At 44.8% G+C, this 17,275-nt stretch overlaps 1 protein-coding gene and 1 long non-coding RNA gene across 7 annotated transcripts in view; one reads left to right on the top strand and one right to left on the bottom strand.

Moving 5' to 3' along the window:
• Nucleotides 1-345: 345 nt before the first annotated feature.
• Nucleotides 346-1,033, bottom strand: LOC136399719 (uncharacterized). Its single transcript, XR_010750197.1, has 2 exons — nucleotides 839-1,033; nucleotides 346-702 (listed from the first exon to the last, which is right to left on the bottom strand). It is a non-coding gene; the product is annotated as an uncharacterized lncRNA (long non-coding RNA).
• A 209-nt stretch (nucleotides 1,034-1,242) lies between these two features.
• The window catches only part of UBR4 (ubiquitin protein ligase E3 component n-recognin 4), a 130,783-nt gene continuing 114,750 nt past the window's right edge, over nucleotides 1,243-17,275 (top strand). For all 6 annotated transcript variants that reach the window (XM_066375240.1, XM_066375243.1, XM_066375239.1 and 3 more), the window contains exons 1-8: nucleotides 1,243-1,472; nucleotides 9,993-10,090; nucleotides 12,011-12,114; nucleotides 12,882-13,011; nucleotides 13,128-13,267; nucleotides 14,681-14,783; nucleotides 14,901-15,042; nucleotides 15,165-15,289. In XM_066375240.1, the coding sequence (XP_066231337.1) occupies nucleotides 1,297-1,472; nucleotides 9,993-10,090; nucleotides 12,011-12,114; nucleotides 12,882-13,011; nucleotides 13,128-13,267; nucleotides 14,681-14,783; nucleotides 14,901-15,042; nucleotides 15,165-15,289 (1,018 nt within the window). In that variant the 5' untranslated portion in view covers nucleotides 1,243-1,296. The remainder of the gene's footprint in view (nucleotides 1,473-9,992; nucleotides 10,091-12,010; nucleotides 12,115-12,881; nucleotides 13,012-13,127; nucleotides 13,268-14,680; nucleotides 14,784-14,900; nucleotides 15,043-15,164; nucleotides 15,290-17,275) is intronic.

The raw sequence follows: 17,275 nt of genomic DNA, 5'->3' as shown, positions 1-17,275 counted from the left end.
CGACCGGGATCCACCCAGCATGCCCACTAGGGGGCGATGTTCCACCAACCGGCCAGGGCCTTCTTTTTCTTTTTAGAGAGTGAGACAAGGACAGACAGGAAGGGAGAGAGATGAGATTGATTGCTTTCTCACATGTGCCTTGCCAGGGCTGGAGGAGGGGGGCTCCAGCAGAACCAGTGACCCCTTCCTCAGGCCAGCGACCATGGAGTCATGTCTTTGATCCCACGCCAGGGACCCCGCACTCAAGCTGGTGAGCCTGCGCTCAAGCCAGAGACCTCAGGGTTTCCAACCTGGTCCTCAGCGTCCTAGGCCCATCAGGAGGTCTTTTCTTACTACAAGTGCAGATCGATCACCAGGTACCAATTTATTCATCAGCGTTACACCGGTAACAAAACTTGGAAATCTCAGGGCTTCAGGATTTCCAAACCGTCTGTACGGTTCTTGCGGAGATTTCTTCTTTTAGGCGGCCTGTGGCCCACAGGGCACCGCGCCTGACGTCGTCCACGGAGATTCCACATGCACGGGAATGTCCTCGATGCACGCACACCTTTCCTTGAGTTCAACGGCCTTTCCCTGTTAGCTTTGGTATCCAGATCATTGATTTTTTTCGATAAAATCTGGACATCATGCCCCGTGATTAAAAGCTTACACATTCTTCCTTTGCTAGTAGACAACGGAGGAAGTGGAACCTTACGTGGCCAACTGGAAAAGACGGTGCAAACACGAGCAGGTAGAATTACTAACGAGGGTAATGAAAACGTAATGGGACTGTGGGCCGGAAGAAAGTAAGGACTAGCTATTACAATAATAGCGGGAGGTGGTGTTGTAAGGAGCACACCTTGTAAACCGTGAAGCTATTGGGAATCAATCCTCGGCCTCCTCTTCTCGTCCTTAGTCGCCTCGGGCCGGGGACATTATATTCGCGATGCACAGTCTACTCTGCTGCCTTAGTCTTGTCCCCTGCAACCAAGTGCCCAACTCACCTTTGCCGCGTACCCCGAAGCCACAGCGCTCCCACCCTGACGAGCGACTCTCACTGCGCAAGCGCGGTTACTGCGCCCCCCCCTCCCCCGCAGCGCTGCGTTCTGCGCAGGCGCAGCTGTCCAGACCTGTCCGCCGCGGCGCCGACCTCCCCGGGTGCGAGCCAAGGGAGGTCATCCCCGCGCCTCGCGTATTTTGCCCGGCGACTGCGTCGCGCAGTCTGACGCGACCGCCTGCGTCACTTCCGCCCCCTCCCGGGAGGCGGCGCTGGGCCGGTGGCAATCCTCCGGAGGGAGCCGCGGTAGTAGACGGAAGATGGCGACTAGCGGCGGCGAAGAGGCGGCGGCAGCAGCTCCGGCGCCCGGGGACCCGGCGACGGGGCTGGACACGACCCCGGGCTGGGAGGTGGCGGTGCGGCCCCTGCTGTCCGCGTCCTATTCCGCCTTCGAGATGAAGGAGTTGCCACAGCTGGTGGCCTCAGTCATCGAGAGGTACCGGGCGGCGGCCCCGCCGGGGCGGGCGGTGGAAGGGGGAGGGGAGACGGTGCGGGACCGTCTGGACCCGTATCCCCGGCCGCCTCCTGCCGCCCGGGACCCCCGCTCCAGCCGCGGCCTCGGGGCTCCTCGGCCGTGGCAGACGATGGCTTGTCCGGGGGTCCTTCTGTCAGCCCATGTAAATCATTCATACCTCAGTTTCCCTCCCGAGCAAAACTTTTGAGCTCGCCCTCTCGGGAGGGCGTGGTCGGGCCCGCTTGCGATTGACTTTGAGATGCACCGCGCTCTTGGGTGAATGTCTCCGGGGCTGCCCCCTATAAGGTCAGAGCGCTGATGAGTTTGCATTTCTCGCAGGCACTCCTGCCCCTGGCCTGGGCCGGAGCGGAGCCGGGATTTGTATTGGAGACCGACAACATAATTTAATAACGGACTGTGCGTGGTGCTGTGATCCCTGGGGGCACGTGCTGTTTGTGTGACTGAAGCCACTAGTGACCACTGATGACTTTCTTTTAGGGTTGCACTTATTGTATATTTGTACCGTGATGGTTTTTGATGAAGAACAGGTCCGTGTGCTGGGCTAAGCGGTCGTTTCCCCAAAGAAGGTGTTCTCTTTCTCCTGCAATAAAGTATCTTCAGACTCTTTTACAGATGGGAATCTCAGTTGGTTTGCTGTTACATGGTTTTGTCGTTTTGTACAGAGATTCTTAGAGCGTGAAAGTTGTGTGAATAAGGAAGGCAGTGATGTCAGAGTGCTAGCCTTTCCTGGCTTACCTTGCTCAGAACAGTCTTTCATTAGTTTAATAGTAGACATGCTCTTAAAGCTAGTCTCACTTTCATTTTTCTAGTCAACCCTAACTTAAGCAACTCCCTGCAGTTGCTAACTGGGTCATTTTAGCTCCATGCCAACAAGGGTATATCTAAATGATGTTAATCCAGAATGTTAGAAATTGCTTCTTTTTTTTTTCTAAAGGAAGGCCCATCATGGTTTGATATACTGAGTTTTTGTTTTACTTTTTTTTATTGGGTGGCATTGGTTAATAAAATTATATAGGTTTCAGGTGTACAATTCTATAATGCACTATCTGTACATTGTGTGTTCACTACAAGTCAAGTGTCCTTCAGTCACCATTTATCCCCCCTGTACCCTATTCTACCTCCAGCCCACCCCCAATATATTATTACAGTGCTTATTGTTAGGTTTGTGTTGCTTTGGATGCCAGTTTAAAAAAAAATAATTAAATAATGGTTGGGTTTGGTGACAGTTTTGGTCACAGTTAACTTGACTGATGGATTTTTCTATCTAGTTATTAAGCCCAGAACGTTCTGACATCGTAAACAAATATCAAAGATACTGCTCGTAAATTATGTAGCCACTTTTTGATTGTTTTAAACATTTGGATTAGTGGTATTTTTTCCCTGAATTATACTCATCATGTTAGTTATAGTGGACAGTGTTCCTTCCACTCTTTGTAGAACATTTGCTTTTATGTTTTTGTGGACATGAACTGAGTAGGTTATAAGTCATTTCTTGACACCCTCCCATAGTTCTGGTATTCTGGGCCCATGCCTTTTAAAACTGTAATAGTTAAGCAACTTCCCCCAACCTGTAGAAGGAGCCAAAACCAAATAGATGAAACTAGGTTTGAATTTTGCATGAATAATAGTGACCCCTCCCACACCCTGTGTTAGCAAAGATAATCAGTGTTTGTGGACACTCCTAAGACCCCCCTCTTTATGGTTTAGAAATGAGATCCAAACTGATGGCTGTTTAGTGACAAAGGTTTTATTGGAAGGCAAGATCCTTGAAGTCTCTGCTCTGATTTTTGTGGCTCAGTTAACCTTGAAAGCCTGTTATGTGTCCTCTTCAGGCTCTATGAGAAGAATGTCATCTTAAGAAAAATTTCCAAAAGAAATATGTGGCTTACAAGTTCTTTATAATTAACACAGCTAAACATATTAAATATCCAGTTTGGTGTAGAGCAGAAGTTGGCAAACTTTTTCTGTAAGGGGTCAGACAGTAAATATTTGCCAACCATATAGTCTCCCTATAGCCTAGGCATCTTGGCCAGTGTTTGGAGAAAGCAACCACACGTAATACGTACATAAGTGAATAATCGTGGTTGTGTTCCAAAATCTTATTTGTGGACACCGCGATGTGAATTTCGTATGCTATTTATACGAAATGTTATAAAATACATTTCTTTGGATATTTTCAGCCATAAAAATATGAAAAAATCCATTCTCTCTTTTTAAAATTGAATATATTGGGGTGACATTGGTAATAAAATTATATAGGTTTCAGGTGTGCAATTCTATAACACATCATCTGTATATTGTACTGTGTGTTCACCACCCAAAGTCAAGTCTCCTTCCGTCACCATTTACCTTCCCTATACCCTCTCTTCCTTCCACCCACACCATTTTTCCTTTGGTAATGTTGACTGTGTCTATAAGGGTTTTTTTTTTTTTTTTTCTTTCTTGTATTTTTCTGAAGCTGGAAACGGGGATAGACAGACAGACACTCCCGCATGCGCCTGACCAGGATCCACCCGGCACGCCCACCAGGGGGCAACGCTCTGCCCACCAGGGGGCGATGCTCTGCCCCTCTGGGCATCGCTCTGTCACGACCAGAGCCACTCTAGCGCCTGGGGCAGCGGCCAAGGAGCCATCCCCAGCGCCCGGGCCATCTTTGCTCCAATGGAACCTCGCTGCGGGAGGGGAAGAGAGAGACAGAGAGGAAGGAGAAGGGGAGGGGTGGAGAAGCAGATGGGCGCTTCTCCTGTGTGCCCTGGCCCGGAATCGAACCCGGGACTTCTGCACGCCAGGCCGACGCTCTACCACTGAGCCAACCGGCCAGGGCTATAAGGGTTTTAAAAATTATTTTTCCTTAATCCCTTTACCTTTTTCACCCATCCTGACAACCCCTCTCCCCTCTGATAGCTGTCAGTCTGTTCTATGTATCTGTGAATCTGTTTCTGTTTTGTTTGTGAGTTTTTTCTGTTCATTAGATTCCAAAAAATCCATTCTTAAATGTAGACTGTCCAGCCTGACCGGGCGGTGGCGCAGTGGATAGAGCATCAGACTGGGATGTGGAAGACCCAGGTTCGAGACCCCGAGGTCGCCAGCTTGAGCGAGTGCTCATCTGGTTTGAGCAAAAGCTCACCAGCTTGAACCCAAGGTCACTGGCTCGAGCAAGGGGTTACTCGGTCTGCTGAAGGCCTGTGGTCAAGGCACGTATGAGAAGGCAATCAATGAACAATTAAGGTGTTGCAATGTGCAATGAAAAACTAATGATTGATGCTTCCCATCTCTCTGTTCCTGTCTGTCTGTCCCTATCTATCCCTCTCTCTGACTCTCTCTCTGTCTCTGTAAAAAAAAAAAAAAGAAAAAAAAAAGTAGACTGTTCAGCTAGGCATAACTGGCTGGATTTGGCCAGCAGGTCATAGTTTGCCAACCCCTGATTTTGAGCACAAAAATTAGTACTGTGCTATAAGTGTTGTGTTTCTCAAGTTTTATTTACCTTTCAGAAAAAAAAATAAAGGTGTCAGAGTTATGGAAATAATTTTTGAATATCACATTGTGGTCACTGCGTACAGGACCAGATCAGAGCCAGCAGTGTACAGCTGCTCCCTTTAGGTGCCTAGGCTGCTACTCTGGGGTTGCTGCTTTCATCTCTGCAGCTCCCGTGTTTCTTTTTGTTGTTATGTCTGCCATGCTTTTCTTCCTTGCCTCCAGGGACCTTCTATTTTTCTATTGCAGCCTGCTACTTTCTGCTTCCTTTTTTGATGTCCTGGTTCCATCATGCCAGCTTTTAGTTTCTCTCTGGCAGCCTGTTAACCCATTGAATTTTTCCTTTATGACTGTTGGGGATGATGAAAAATGTCTTAAGGACTACGCAGTGCTCGTTCTGTTTTCTGACCCTATTCTTTTATAGTTGGAATTGGTCTTTGGGTTCGAAGAAAAGGTAGGGTGCTGGCTTATTGGCTCAGCAAGTAGAGTGTAGGAGTTCCGGATTTGATTCCCAATCAGGGCATAGGACACACAGGAGAAGCAACTGTCTGCTTCTCCATCCTTTCTCTCTGTCTCTGTCCCTCTCTCTCTCTCTCTCTTCCTCTCCTGCAGCCATGGCTCATAGTTTGAGCAAGTTGGCCCCAGGTGCTAAGGTTGGCTCCATAGCCTCACCTCAGGCACTAAAATAGCTCAGTTGATGTGCAATGGAGCAGCAGCCCCAGATGGGCTTGCCGGGTGGATCCTAGTTGGGGCGAATGCAGGAGTCTGTCTCTCTGCTTCCCTGCCTCTCATTTAATTTAAAAAAAAGAAGAAGAAGAAGAAGGAAAGGTAGATAAAGAAAATTCCTAGGCCCCACCCTGTTAAGTTTGGCTTGGTAACCAAACTGAAACAGGAGGAATAGATTAGCTTGGATAAATTGTGAAGGTACTCTCAAAAGTGTCATTAGGGTTTTTTTATTTTTTATTTATTTATTTATTTTATTCATTTTAGAGAGGAGAGAGAGGGAGAGAGAGAGACAGAGAGAGAGAGGAGAGAGAGACAGGGGGGAGGAGCTGGAAGCATCAACTCCCATATGTGCCTTTACCAGGCAAGCCCAGGGCTTTGAACCGGCGACCTCAGCATTTCCAGGTCGATGCTTTATCCACTGCACCACCACAGGTCAGGCGTCATTAGGTTTTTTTAAAAGAAAAAGATATTTGAATTTAGTTAAAGGGCTGTTTATTTTTCTTTCTACTACCTGCTGCTAGCATGTCTTTTAGTAGTAAAGATTGAAAGTCTTTTAAACACCATTACTTTTCCAGACAGGAAGTACAGCTAGAACTACCTCAATGGAGCATGTACTATATGTGGAATTAATTAGTATAATTGCTGAATGTTTAAGGTACTGTGGTGGTGAGCATGGCTGTCACTGAACAGTTTGACTGACTCTTTTGTAGATTGCAAAAAAAAAAAAAAAGATTGCTTCTTTTGCCTAAGCCAGTCCTTCCTAGGCTGTCCTGGCCTCCTTCGTTATAACCCTCTGTGAGTCTCTGCCTCCCAGTTATTTGATAAAATTTAGGCCAGAGAGACCTACTTGGGAAGGCATAAGCTGTTACAACAGCCTCATTAGATAATGCTCAGTCATTTCCTAAAAATATTGAAAGGGAGAAAGGGATGCACTGACATCATGGATTTTGGATTTCTATACTGCAAGACATAAGTTTGTGATTGATCTATAGAAAAAAAGGTCCACCACCAAATGATAGAATTGTGAGATTAGTTCTGGTACTAGTTAATGTTTCCCCGTCTTAGTGGCACATTCCCCCCAGTTTGTCAAGAATGTGAGGGACATATCTGAAAGCTTTCTGTTCTATGGTTAACATGTATTAACTACTCAGTGACACACAGCAGACATTCAATAAACATATACTATTGTTAAATAGAATCCATTAATGTATTCATTATGCTTCCTGGTTTCATGATGGTAAGTATCACGAAACAAGGAAGTGGAATGGATTCTATACTTGGGAGTTACAATTCTGATGAGGTGAAAGGGGTTTGTGGAGTTTCCACAGTTTATAAAAAAGACTTGAATAGTATGTTATCTAAGAGGGAGAAGTGAAGAAGAAGATGTTTGAGGAAGATAGCCTGACTGCCTAGAGGAGAACTAAATTTTTAAAGCCTCTTTATTTTTCGGCCCTGGCCAGTTGGCTCAGTAGTAGAGCATTGGCCTATGTGAATGTCCTGGGTTCGATTCTGGGCCAGGACACACAGGAGAAGCACCCATCTGCTTCTCCCCCCCCTCCTTTCTCTCCATCTCTCTCTTCCCCTCCAGCAGCCAAGGCTCCATTGGGGCAAAGTTGGTGCTGAGGATGGCTCCATGGCCTCCACCTCATGTGCTAGAATGGCTCCGGCTGCAACAGAGCAACGCTCCAGATGGGCAGAGCATCGCCCTCTAGTGGACTTGCCGGGTGGATCCTGGTCGGGCACATGTGGGAGTCTGTCTCTCTCTCTCTCTCTGCTTCTCACTTCAGAAAAGTACAAAAAAAAAAAGAAAAATCTCTTTATTTTTCTTCCTCTGTGTTATATTGATATTTACTTTGTTTCTTCATTCTTCCTATTCTTCTTGCCCTTTATTCCATTTTCCCCCTCATTTTTTTGTATCCCCTGGTGTCCGTCAGATTGTTGGGGAATGAGGGCGGGGTCAGGAAGTGTGGCAGCGTGGTTTTATTAGGTGACTCATACATATTTGTTTCTTTAAAATCAAGAGATATGACATCATCATTGACCACATATCTAGTCCAGCCTTTAAATGTTTTTAAAACTAATTCCTCCAGGTTTATCTATAGTTTGCTCTGAACAAATTATAAGTAGAGCTCTATGCCACTGTCCATCTTTCCCCAAAGTGCTTTTTTTCGTTTGTGCCCCAGGCATGAAACAACTCTGGTCACCAACATAGGCATCAAGCTAGGATAAACGAAGTATGTCTGCTTTGTCCCCAACCAATATAAGAGCAACCCACCAGTCACGTGTCTCTTTGCCCATTGCCAGGAGGTCCATCTTGTTTCTTTATTGGAATAAGGTGATTGTATTTTTTTAGGGCAGGAAGCAGTGTTTGTTAAATCATAATGAGGCATCATTGAACCCCGCAATGAAATGAGTTTATTCGTGTATTTTTGGATCTATTTCATTATCTGACAGGGGATGAAAGCAACAGAACAAATTCGTCCTTTGGGTGGCCAGTTTTCCTTTTAGGTTTGATAAACCTATTTAGCAGAAAAACATGGGGGTTAGCAGCTCCGAAGTTTTGAAATTAAGCAGAGACGGTAAACAACTCATAAAATATGTCAAATTACAGGGTGAAAAAACTGGAACAATAAGTAAGAATGTAAGAATGGAAGTAAAAGAACAGTTGTGTAGAAACAAGGGGGTTTAGTAGGGAGTTTTTGGCTGAATATATGACTTTTATCCTTGTAATTGCCACTAGAAACTTTAAGTGCTACTTGGCTTAAAGTTTTTGTTTCTTTTATGTTCATCTGACAAATAGGGAGAAATGATTACTGATGGGCAGGCAGGAAGATCCTTGTACATTGTAAGTGCTCCATAAATATTTCTTCTTGGTGAAGGAGTTGGTCCAAGATAAGGAACTGATCTTTGATAAATCCCCATTTATCTGTGATAAATCCCCAAACAGCAAAGTGTTTGCAATGCTAGACTCTTAATTACTGTTTGAGATGATTCATCATTCACATTTGTACCTTCTGAATCTTGGACATGACTTTTTGGCTCCTGTGTTGGTTTAGTAAGTGGATAGAGTTCTTTCTGTTTACATTTCCCTTCCTAGGCTGATACTTGTGGTTAGAGAATTAACTCACTGAGGAAAGGAGGTAGTCATATTGTGCTGCTCTTTCCATTTAATAAGATACATTTTAGTCTTTTCTTTGCCTCTTTGTTTCCTGGATTGTGGATTAGCATCTGATTTGATAAAGAGGATGACATAAATGTATCCAGTCTTTAGACTTGGTTGGGCTCCAGACTTTCACAGGCAAGGTATTTTTTTCAGCCAAAGATCAGGGATGTGGCTAAAAATCATTGCATTTCTTGGTTCTGGCCGGTTGGCTCAGTGGTAGCACATTGGCCCAGTGTGTGGAAGTCCTGGGTTGGTTCGATTTCCGGTCAGGGCACACAGGAGAAGCACCATCTGCTTCTCCACCCCTCCTCCTCTCCTTCCTCTCTATCTCTCTCTTCCCCTCCCTCAGCCAAGGCTCCATTGGAGCAAAGTTGGCCCGGGTGCTGAGGACATGGCTCAATGGCCTCCGCCTCAGGTGCTAGAATGGCTCCGGCTGCAATGGAGCAATGCCCCAGATGGGCAGAGCATCGTCCCCTGGTGGGCATGCCTGGTGGATCTCGGTCGGGCGCATGTGGGAGTCTGTCTGACTTCCTCCCTCACTTCTAACTTCAGGAAAAAAATACCAAAAAACCCAAAAATCATTGCATTTCTTGTGATCTAGCTGTATCCTACCAGGAAGGGTGGGGTGGGGTGGAGGAGAACTGATACCTAGTGAATTTTGGATTTTAGCACCAATTAGATAATTTCTTCCCTTGAGTTACTGATTGGTTTTAAGTTATTACATTAATGACTAGCTTTGTTCGATCTTCAGAAGGTGTCGCTGTAATCTCTATTCCTGCTAATAGTACATTAAGTGCTCTGGTCTACCTCTTGATTAGCACATGGCATTATTCAATTTGGTCTTTGTCAATCAGTAATATAGGACGAAATGGAATCCTATTATGTTTTTACTTGTATTTTCTTTAGCGTTTGCCACTCACTAAGCCAGATACCTTGGACAAAGTACTTAATTTTAATTCTCTAAGTTTCACATTCTCAATCTTGAATATAGGGATGATAACAGTGCCTTCCAAGTAGGCTTGCTACACCAATTAAGATAATGCCTATAAATGAATGGGTAGAGTATCTGGCATATAGTAAGCACTAAATAAATCTTGTCCAAATGATTTTCTTTGCAGTGAATCCGAAATCTTGCACCACGACAAGCAGTATGAGCCATTTTACTCATCTTTTGTTGCACTTTCTACACACTATATTACAACAGTTTGCAGCCTCAGTAAGTATTCTATCTACTCTTGCCACTCTTCTGAGGGCCTGTGAATAGGGGGATTGTGTAGACTCCTGGTAGAGTGTCTGACCAAGTTGCTAATGAGGACTTGTCAGCACTTTTGACCTGTTCACCCAGGAGTGGGGACAACTGTCAGTGCGATAAGGCTCCAGTTCTTTACCTAGGCCAACCAAAGTGCCTTAAAAACTACTTTGTTTGGACACCTACTTCATAACCCATTACGTTAACTTTCCTTACCTTCTTAATCAGAAGCATTTTATTGATTTCATAAATGTTGTTACCAGTGTGTTAACTTGTAGGGTGGTTTGCGGAGATAGATGGGTACCAATCTGGGATTAGCAGCCACTAACCAAGGCTCCATTGCTTATTTGGTTTTGGTAAGAAAGTGAGTTTTCCTTTTGTGTTCTCTGGTATATGAAAAGTTTTCAACTTTAATTTCCCATCTTTTAAATTTTTCTACTCAAAAATTGACCAACCCCATATTTCCCACTATTTCTGAAGTTTTTCATTTTCAGGTTTTTTTTAAATTATTGATTTTAGAGAGAGAGGAAGGGTGACAGAGAAAGAGAGAGAGACAGGAATATTGATCTGTTCCTGTATGTGCCCTGACCAGGGACCGAACCTGCAACCTGTGTGCTTCAGGACGACACTCTAACCATCGGAGCTATCTGGCCAGGGCTTAGATTTTATTTTATTTTTTAAATCCTAACACATAGTTCTGAAACATTTTTAATGATTTGTTTAGTTAAATAGTTTCCAACAAACTTTTTTTTATTGATTGAGGGGAAGAGAGAGAGAAAGAGAAACATTGATTTGTTGTCCCACTTATTTATGCATTCATTGTTTGATTCTTATATGTGCCCTGACTGGGGATTGAACCTACAACCTTTGTGTATCAGGACAACACTCAAACCAAATAAGCTGCCTGGTCAATCAAGGCTGTTTGTTTCTTTCCCTCCCTCCCTCCCTCCCTCCCTCCCTCCCAGAGGAGGGGAGATAGACACCTGCATGTGCCTTAGCTAGGATCCACCCAGCAACCCCGTCTGGGGCCAATGCCTGAGTCACCTGAGCTATCCTCAGCACCCAGGGCCAGCGAGAAGGGAAGAGAGAGAGAAGGGGGAGAGGGAAGGGCAGAGAAGCAGATGGTCGCTTTTGATGTGTGCCCTGACTAGGATTGAACCTGGGATGTCCACATGCTGGGCAACTCTCCATCCACTGAGATGGCTGGGCCTTAAATATATAGTTTCTATGCAAGTAAAATGAAAGGAAACTATAGGGTTGCTGAGTAATCTTTCACCGTCCAATGCTGTTTATTATGGCCACTGTCTACTGGTGAAAGAATTACTTTTAGCTTGAACAAACTGTATAGGAAGCCCCTTGCAAAAAGGCATTTACAATCTATGGGGAATAAAGAGGTAGTATATGCTAGTGGTTAAAGGTGTAAACTCTAGAGCCTGACTTCCTGAATCTGACTCTAGCTGTGTGACTTTGGGCAAGCCATTTAACCTCTCTGTGGTTATCTATTAAAAAAAAAGAAAGAAAGAAAAAGGAAGGAGAGCAGATAACGATAATATCAATACTAACCTCATAGCATTGGTTTAAGGATTGAGTTAATATATTTGAAGTTCTTGGTACTTACAGTGATATAGTTCTTATTATAATTATCTTAATTTCTAGTAAATATAAGATAAACTGATTTATAAGCAATTGATGGTTATCAGTGCCAAGCTGCCTTTGTTTGCCCTCTTGGGTTGTTGGTTCTGGATAATTATTATATCATGGAAATATTGTAGATGTTGGTGATATGGAGCTCAATACATGTTTCATTTGCTATATTGACTTTATTGAGCTGGAAATGAGTTCTAGACATTTGAGGTTAAAGAACGCTTGTTTCTGTTTCTTTCTCAGTTCCCCGGAACCAACTTCAGTCCGTGGCAGCAGCCTGTAAAGTCCTGATTGAGTTTTCTCTCCTACGTCTGGAGAATCCAGACGAGGCTTGTGCTGTGTCCCAGGTGAGAGTGATGGGCCCATCTCTGGCGCTTATTTTGAGGTAGGATTGTGACTGACTTGTGGAATGGTGAGAAGGGGTGTGACATAGAGCACGGGCTGGCAAACTTGTTTTTAACAGGCCAGCTAGAAAATAATGTGCTGACCATCCAGTCCCCATTGCAGCTAGTCTCTGCCTTTCCAAGCTCTGCCTTTGTGGTGTGGAAGCAGCCAGAGACAGGATGTAAATGAATGAGCACAGCTGTGGTCCAGGAAACTGTACTTACAAAAAAGGCAGTGGGCTGAATTGGGGCTTTGGTTTCCCAATCTCTGGTGCAGAGGGCTGCAGAGGCTTTTTTAAGGATTCCAGTTACATGCCAGCAGGCCAGGCAAGTAACATAAAATGAATAAGAGTGCTGGTTGAGATGGGTGCGCGACCCAGCTATGAAGGGCCAGCCACCGGCTCCAGCTTGCTGTTGCCATGCAGCAGCGGAGGCTCAAAGGCTCGTGGCTGTATCTTGGGAATTATTGAGAGAGATAAGAAATCTGGATGTGTATGTTAAACCTTTTACGTTTTAGAAAGTTAGCATTAACTTCAAATTAAAAACCAGCATTGTGAGAGATGAGTAAGACAAACCTGCAAGTCAGATGTGGTCAGGGGACCACCAGCTTTCTGCTTTATTTTTTCTGACGATGACGGTTCTTGGTTGGAACCTAAATTTGGTCCTATGCTAGTTAGAAGTCTCAAAAGAGTAGAATCTTCTAAAAGACATTTGAATTGGTTTCTTTTCAGAAACATTTGATACTCCTCATCAAGGGCCTGTGCACTGGCTGTAGCCGCCTAGACAGAACTGAAATTATCACGTTTACAGCGATGATGAAATCGGCCAAGCTGCCACAAACAGTGAAGACACTCTCGGACGGTGCGTGTTCCTTTGCTGTCCCACTTACTTGGCCACTTGTCTGACCAGCTTTTTCCTGTTTTGCTTTCTAGGGGCACTCCTCTCATCCGCCTTTTGCTTGTGTACTGTATTTACAGTGGAAGATCAGAAAGAGCTGGCCTCGCCAGTAAGCCCAGAGCTGAGGCAGAAGGAGGTACAGATGAATTTTTTGAACCAGCTGACATCAGTTTTCAACCCTAGAACTATATCATCACCGCCCACAGGCCCACAGACTCCGGTGAGTTACTTCAGCCGAATGTCCTCCTCCCCGTGAGATTTTAAGATGCTAATACAAAAAAAAGATAAAGTAACAAATGTATTTTATATTTGTGATATAAAAAAATTGAAGAATATAAGCCAAAAAACAAAATAGGTAAAACTCACCTCGATTCCTTCTGTTCATAGTTATTACTATTTTTTTTTTAATTTTTATTTATTCTTTTTTTTTTTAGAGAGGAGAGAGTTAGAATGAGAGAGAGAGAGAGAAAGGGGGGAGGAGCAGGAAGCATCAACTCCCATATATGCCTTGACCAGGCAAGCCCAGGGTTTTGAACCGGTGACCTCAGTGTTAACAGGTCAACGCTTTATCCACTGCGCCACCACAGGTCAGGCAGTTATTACCATTTTGATGAGCATTTTCTAACATTTCTCAATGTAAATAAACAAATGTACAGAGCCTGACCAGGCGGTGGTGCAGAGGATGGAGTGTCAGACTGGGATACCGAGGACCCCGGTTCAAGTCCCTGAGGTCGCCAGCTTGAGCGCGGACTCATCTGGTTTGAGCAAAGCTCACCCAGCTTGGACCCAAGGTTGCTGGCTTGAGCAAGGGGTTACTCAGTCTGCTGAAGGCCCACAGTCAAGACACATATGAGAAAGCAATCAATGAACAACTAAGGTGTCGCAACGGAAAACTGATGATTGATGCTTCTCATCTCTCTCTGTTTCTGTGTGTCTGTCCCTGTCTATCCCTCTCTCTGACTCTCTCCTGTGTCTGTAAAAAAAACCCAGAAAAATGTGCAGAGCATGTTTTCAGTTAAAGCATTACTCTGTAGTAGTTGTAGGATATATACCTGTATTTTTTATTTTTATTTATTTATTTTAAATTTATTGATTTAAAATTTTATTTATTTTGTCACTGACAGAGAGTCAGAGAGAGGGACAGACAGGAAGGGAGAGAGATGAGAAACATCAATTCTTCTTTGCGGCACCTTAGTTGTTCATTGATTGCTTTCTCATGTGTGCCTTGACCGTGGGGCTATAGCAGACTGAGTGACCCCTTGCTCAACGCAGCGACTTTGGGTCCAAGTTGGTGAGCTTTGCTCAAACCAGATGAGCCTGCGCTCAAGCTGGCGACTTCGGGTCTCGGACCTGGGTCCTGTGCATCCCAGTCAGACACTCTATCCACTGCGCCACCGCCTGGTCAGGCAGGATATATGTTTTTTAAAGCTGTATATTTTCTCCCTCCTTTGGGAAGATAACTTGTATTCTCCCCAACATTAGTGGAACCTGCCCTCATTGTGTGGGGAATATGAAGAGTGTCTTCGGAGTTGCTACTTCGTTTGGACTTTCGGTTTGGCTTTGAACCACAGTACAGCAATTCAGCAGACAATAGTGTCTTGACAGGCCTTTCCCCTCCTGTGTTTTTCTGCAGGTGGAAGGAGAGAGTGATGAGCAGTCATCCACAGATCAAGCCTCTGCTGTCAAAACCAAGAACGTATTCATAGCTCAGAACGTAGCTAGTCTTCAGGAGCTTGGTAAGACTCTTAATTGTTGTCAGAAAGCTGGTTCCTCTGCTTTCAGAAATTCCTTAAGTGGAAAAGAAACAGCAAACAGAAGCTTGTTTGTAAGTTTGAGCCTTTTCATTAATTCAGGTGGCTCAGAGAAACTACTGCGTGTCTGTTTGAACCTGCCATATTTCCTGCGCTACATCAATCGGTTTCAGGATGCAGTGCTGGCCAATTCCTTCTTCATCATGCCCGCAACAGTAGCAGATGCCACTGCTGTTCGCAATGGGTAAGATGCTCCAGTGGATATGCACTTCACATTCGAATGCTATATTCAGAATCTCTGCTTTCAGATTAGAGAAGCAAGTGATTCAAAGAGATACTTCATTCATGTTCCCTGTTATGTTTCAGCTTTCATTCCCTGGTGATCGATGTAACCATGGCATTGGATACCCTTTCTCTACCTGTGTTGGAACCTCTCAATCCTTCTCGTCTGCAAGATGTGACAGTCCTCAGCCTAAGTTGTCTATATGCAGGTGAGAAGTTGTTATGTCTGGTCTCATTGTCTCAGTCAAGCACAAATATTCTTTCCAGAGACCATGAGCTCCTGAGTACACTCTCCCCCCTTACCTTTTCTACTCCCTTCCCCAAGGGTCATCTAATATGCTTTCTAGGTGAAATGGGGTCTCAGCAGGAATCTTGTCAGTTGTCCTGTTGTTCAACAGCTGACATTGTGTTATGTACATATCTGATTTCATAGTGTGTGCAATTAGTTAGTGTCTCCACTGTATGAAGAGCAAAATGCCAAGTGCTCTTGATACTGAGGTGAATAATATGCGACCCCTGCTCTCAAGGAGCCCACACCCTGAGCATGGAGAGCAGGTGGGACACAGTATTATATAAAACAGGAGATGCCTAAGGCAATAAGAGAGCTCTTGTATATCAGGGGCACACAGAGAAGGGAGAGGAGTTCCTGTGGGAGCAGATCTGAGGATGGCTCCATAGGACCAGTGGCATCTGTTTCTGTTGATAAATATGACAAGTGTTATTCTTCACGCTTCCGCAATCTCCTTTCTTCCTATTGGTCATGCTGCCGTGGAGGTGGGACCTGACAGCTGGTGCTTCCTCTCCTGAGTTATTGTTACCATGACTTTTTAACCCTTGGTTTTAAGTATTATAGTCCTGGGATGTCTTAGAAGGTAGAACAATTTCTGGTGTTTATTTAGTTCAGTAACTGAGGATTTGAACAGTTTGGAAACCTGACCTTGGGGTCACCAAGAAATGACTGACGCTGATCACCTGCCTACATTCTTTGAACAGTTTATTTTGAGTATCTCCGTGTAGATAGGAATCTAAAGATAGAGGCATGTTCTAATAGGGAAGGCAATTGTTATGAAGACACTGAGTTCTGTGAATGCATCTTATAGAGCAGGCAGGATTTTAGCTTGGCTACCCTAGTCAGAGGCAAAAGCAGGACCAAAAGTATTCTAGAATTATGGAAACATTCTGGTGTGTGTGTGTGCGCACGCATGCATACACCTATTAGTGAGGGTTACAGCTGCAAAGAAAGTTGGCCCCAATCACGAAGAGCTTAGAAATCATGTGGTCTAAGTCATTTGAGCCACGTCCTATAGACAGTAGAGACCATTAAAAATTCTGAAGTGTGATATGATCCTAGCTGTGTTTTAGGAAGAACTTTCAGCAGCAGTGTGCAGGGTGTTCTGGTGTGGGGGAGTGGAGGAGGCAGGAAGCTGTGTTAGGAGGCATTTGCAGTCGCTCAGGTGAGGATGCACTGACTGCCTGAGCTAGGGCAGCAGCAATAGGAGTAGGGAGCTAAGGGTGCATGTGACCGTGCACTCTTTCCAAGCCCATTTCCAATGTTTATTTCCTAGTGCTCCATCTTTGACCTTTGAATTTTTTAATTTGGGGTTTATTTCAATTTTCAAGGAATTTATTTTTTTTGTATTTTTCTGAAGTTGGAAACGGGGAGGCAGACAGACTCCCGCATGAGCCCGACCGGGATCCACCTGGCATGCCCACCAGGGGGCGATGCTCTGTCCATCTGGGCCGTTGCTCTGTTGCATCCAGAGCCATTTTAGCGCCTGAGGCAGAGGCCATAGAGCCATCCTCAGGGCCCGGGCCAACTTTGCTCCAGTGGAGCCCGGGCTGCGGGAGAGGAAGAGAGAGACAGAGAGGAAGGAGGGGGGGAGGGGTGGAGAAGCAGATGGGCGCTTCTCCTGTGTGCCCTGGCCGGGAATCGAACCTGGGACTCCTGCATGCCAGGCTGACGCTCTACCACTGAGCCAACCGGCTAGGGCCTAGGGAATTTTTTGACTATCACGTGGATCTCAGTGTATTTAGTCAGTAAGCATTAAAAATTCCATAAAAAATTCTTAGTTGGAAAAAAAAAATTCTTAGTTGGAGTAAAGATCCCAGATTTGGTTTGTTTTTGGAATTTGATCACTTGGGATTAGATTTAAAGAAAGGGATTTGTCCTTGATGTCTTCAAGAAGAACTAAATG

This window comes from Saccopteryx leptura, chromosome 3, assembly GCF_036850995.1.
Source record: "Saccopteryx leptura isolate mSacLep1 chromosome 3, mSacLep1_pri_phased_curated, whole genome shotgun sequence".
Classification (NCBI taxonomy): domain Eukaryota; kingdom Metazoa; phylum Chordata; class Mammalia; order Chiroptera; family Emballonuridae; genus Saccopteryx; species Saccopteryx leptura.
This window is presented reverse-complemented; position numbering and strand designations above follow the sequence as displayed.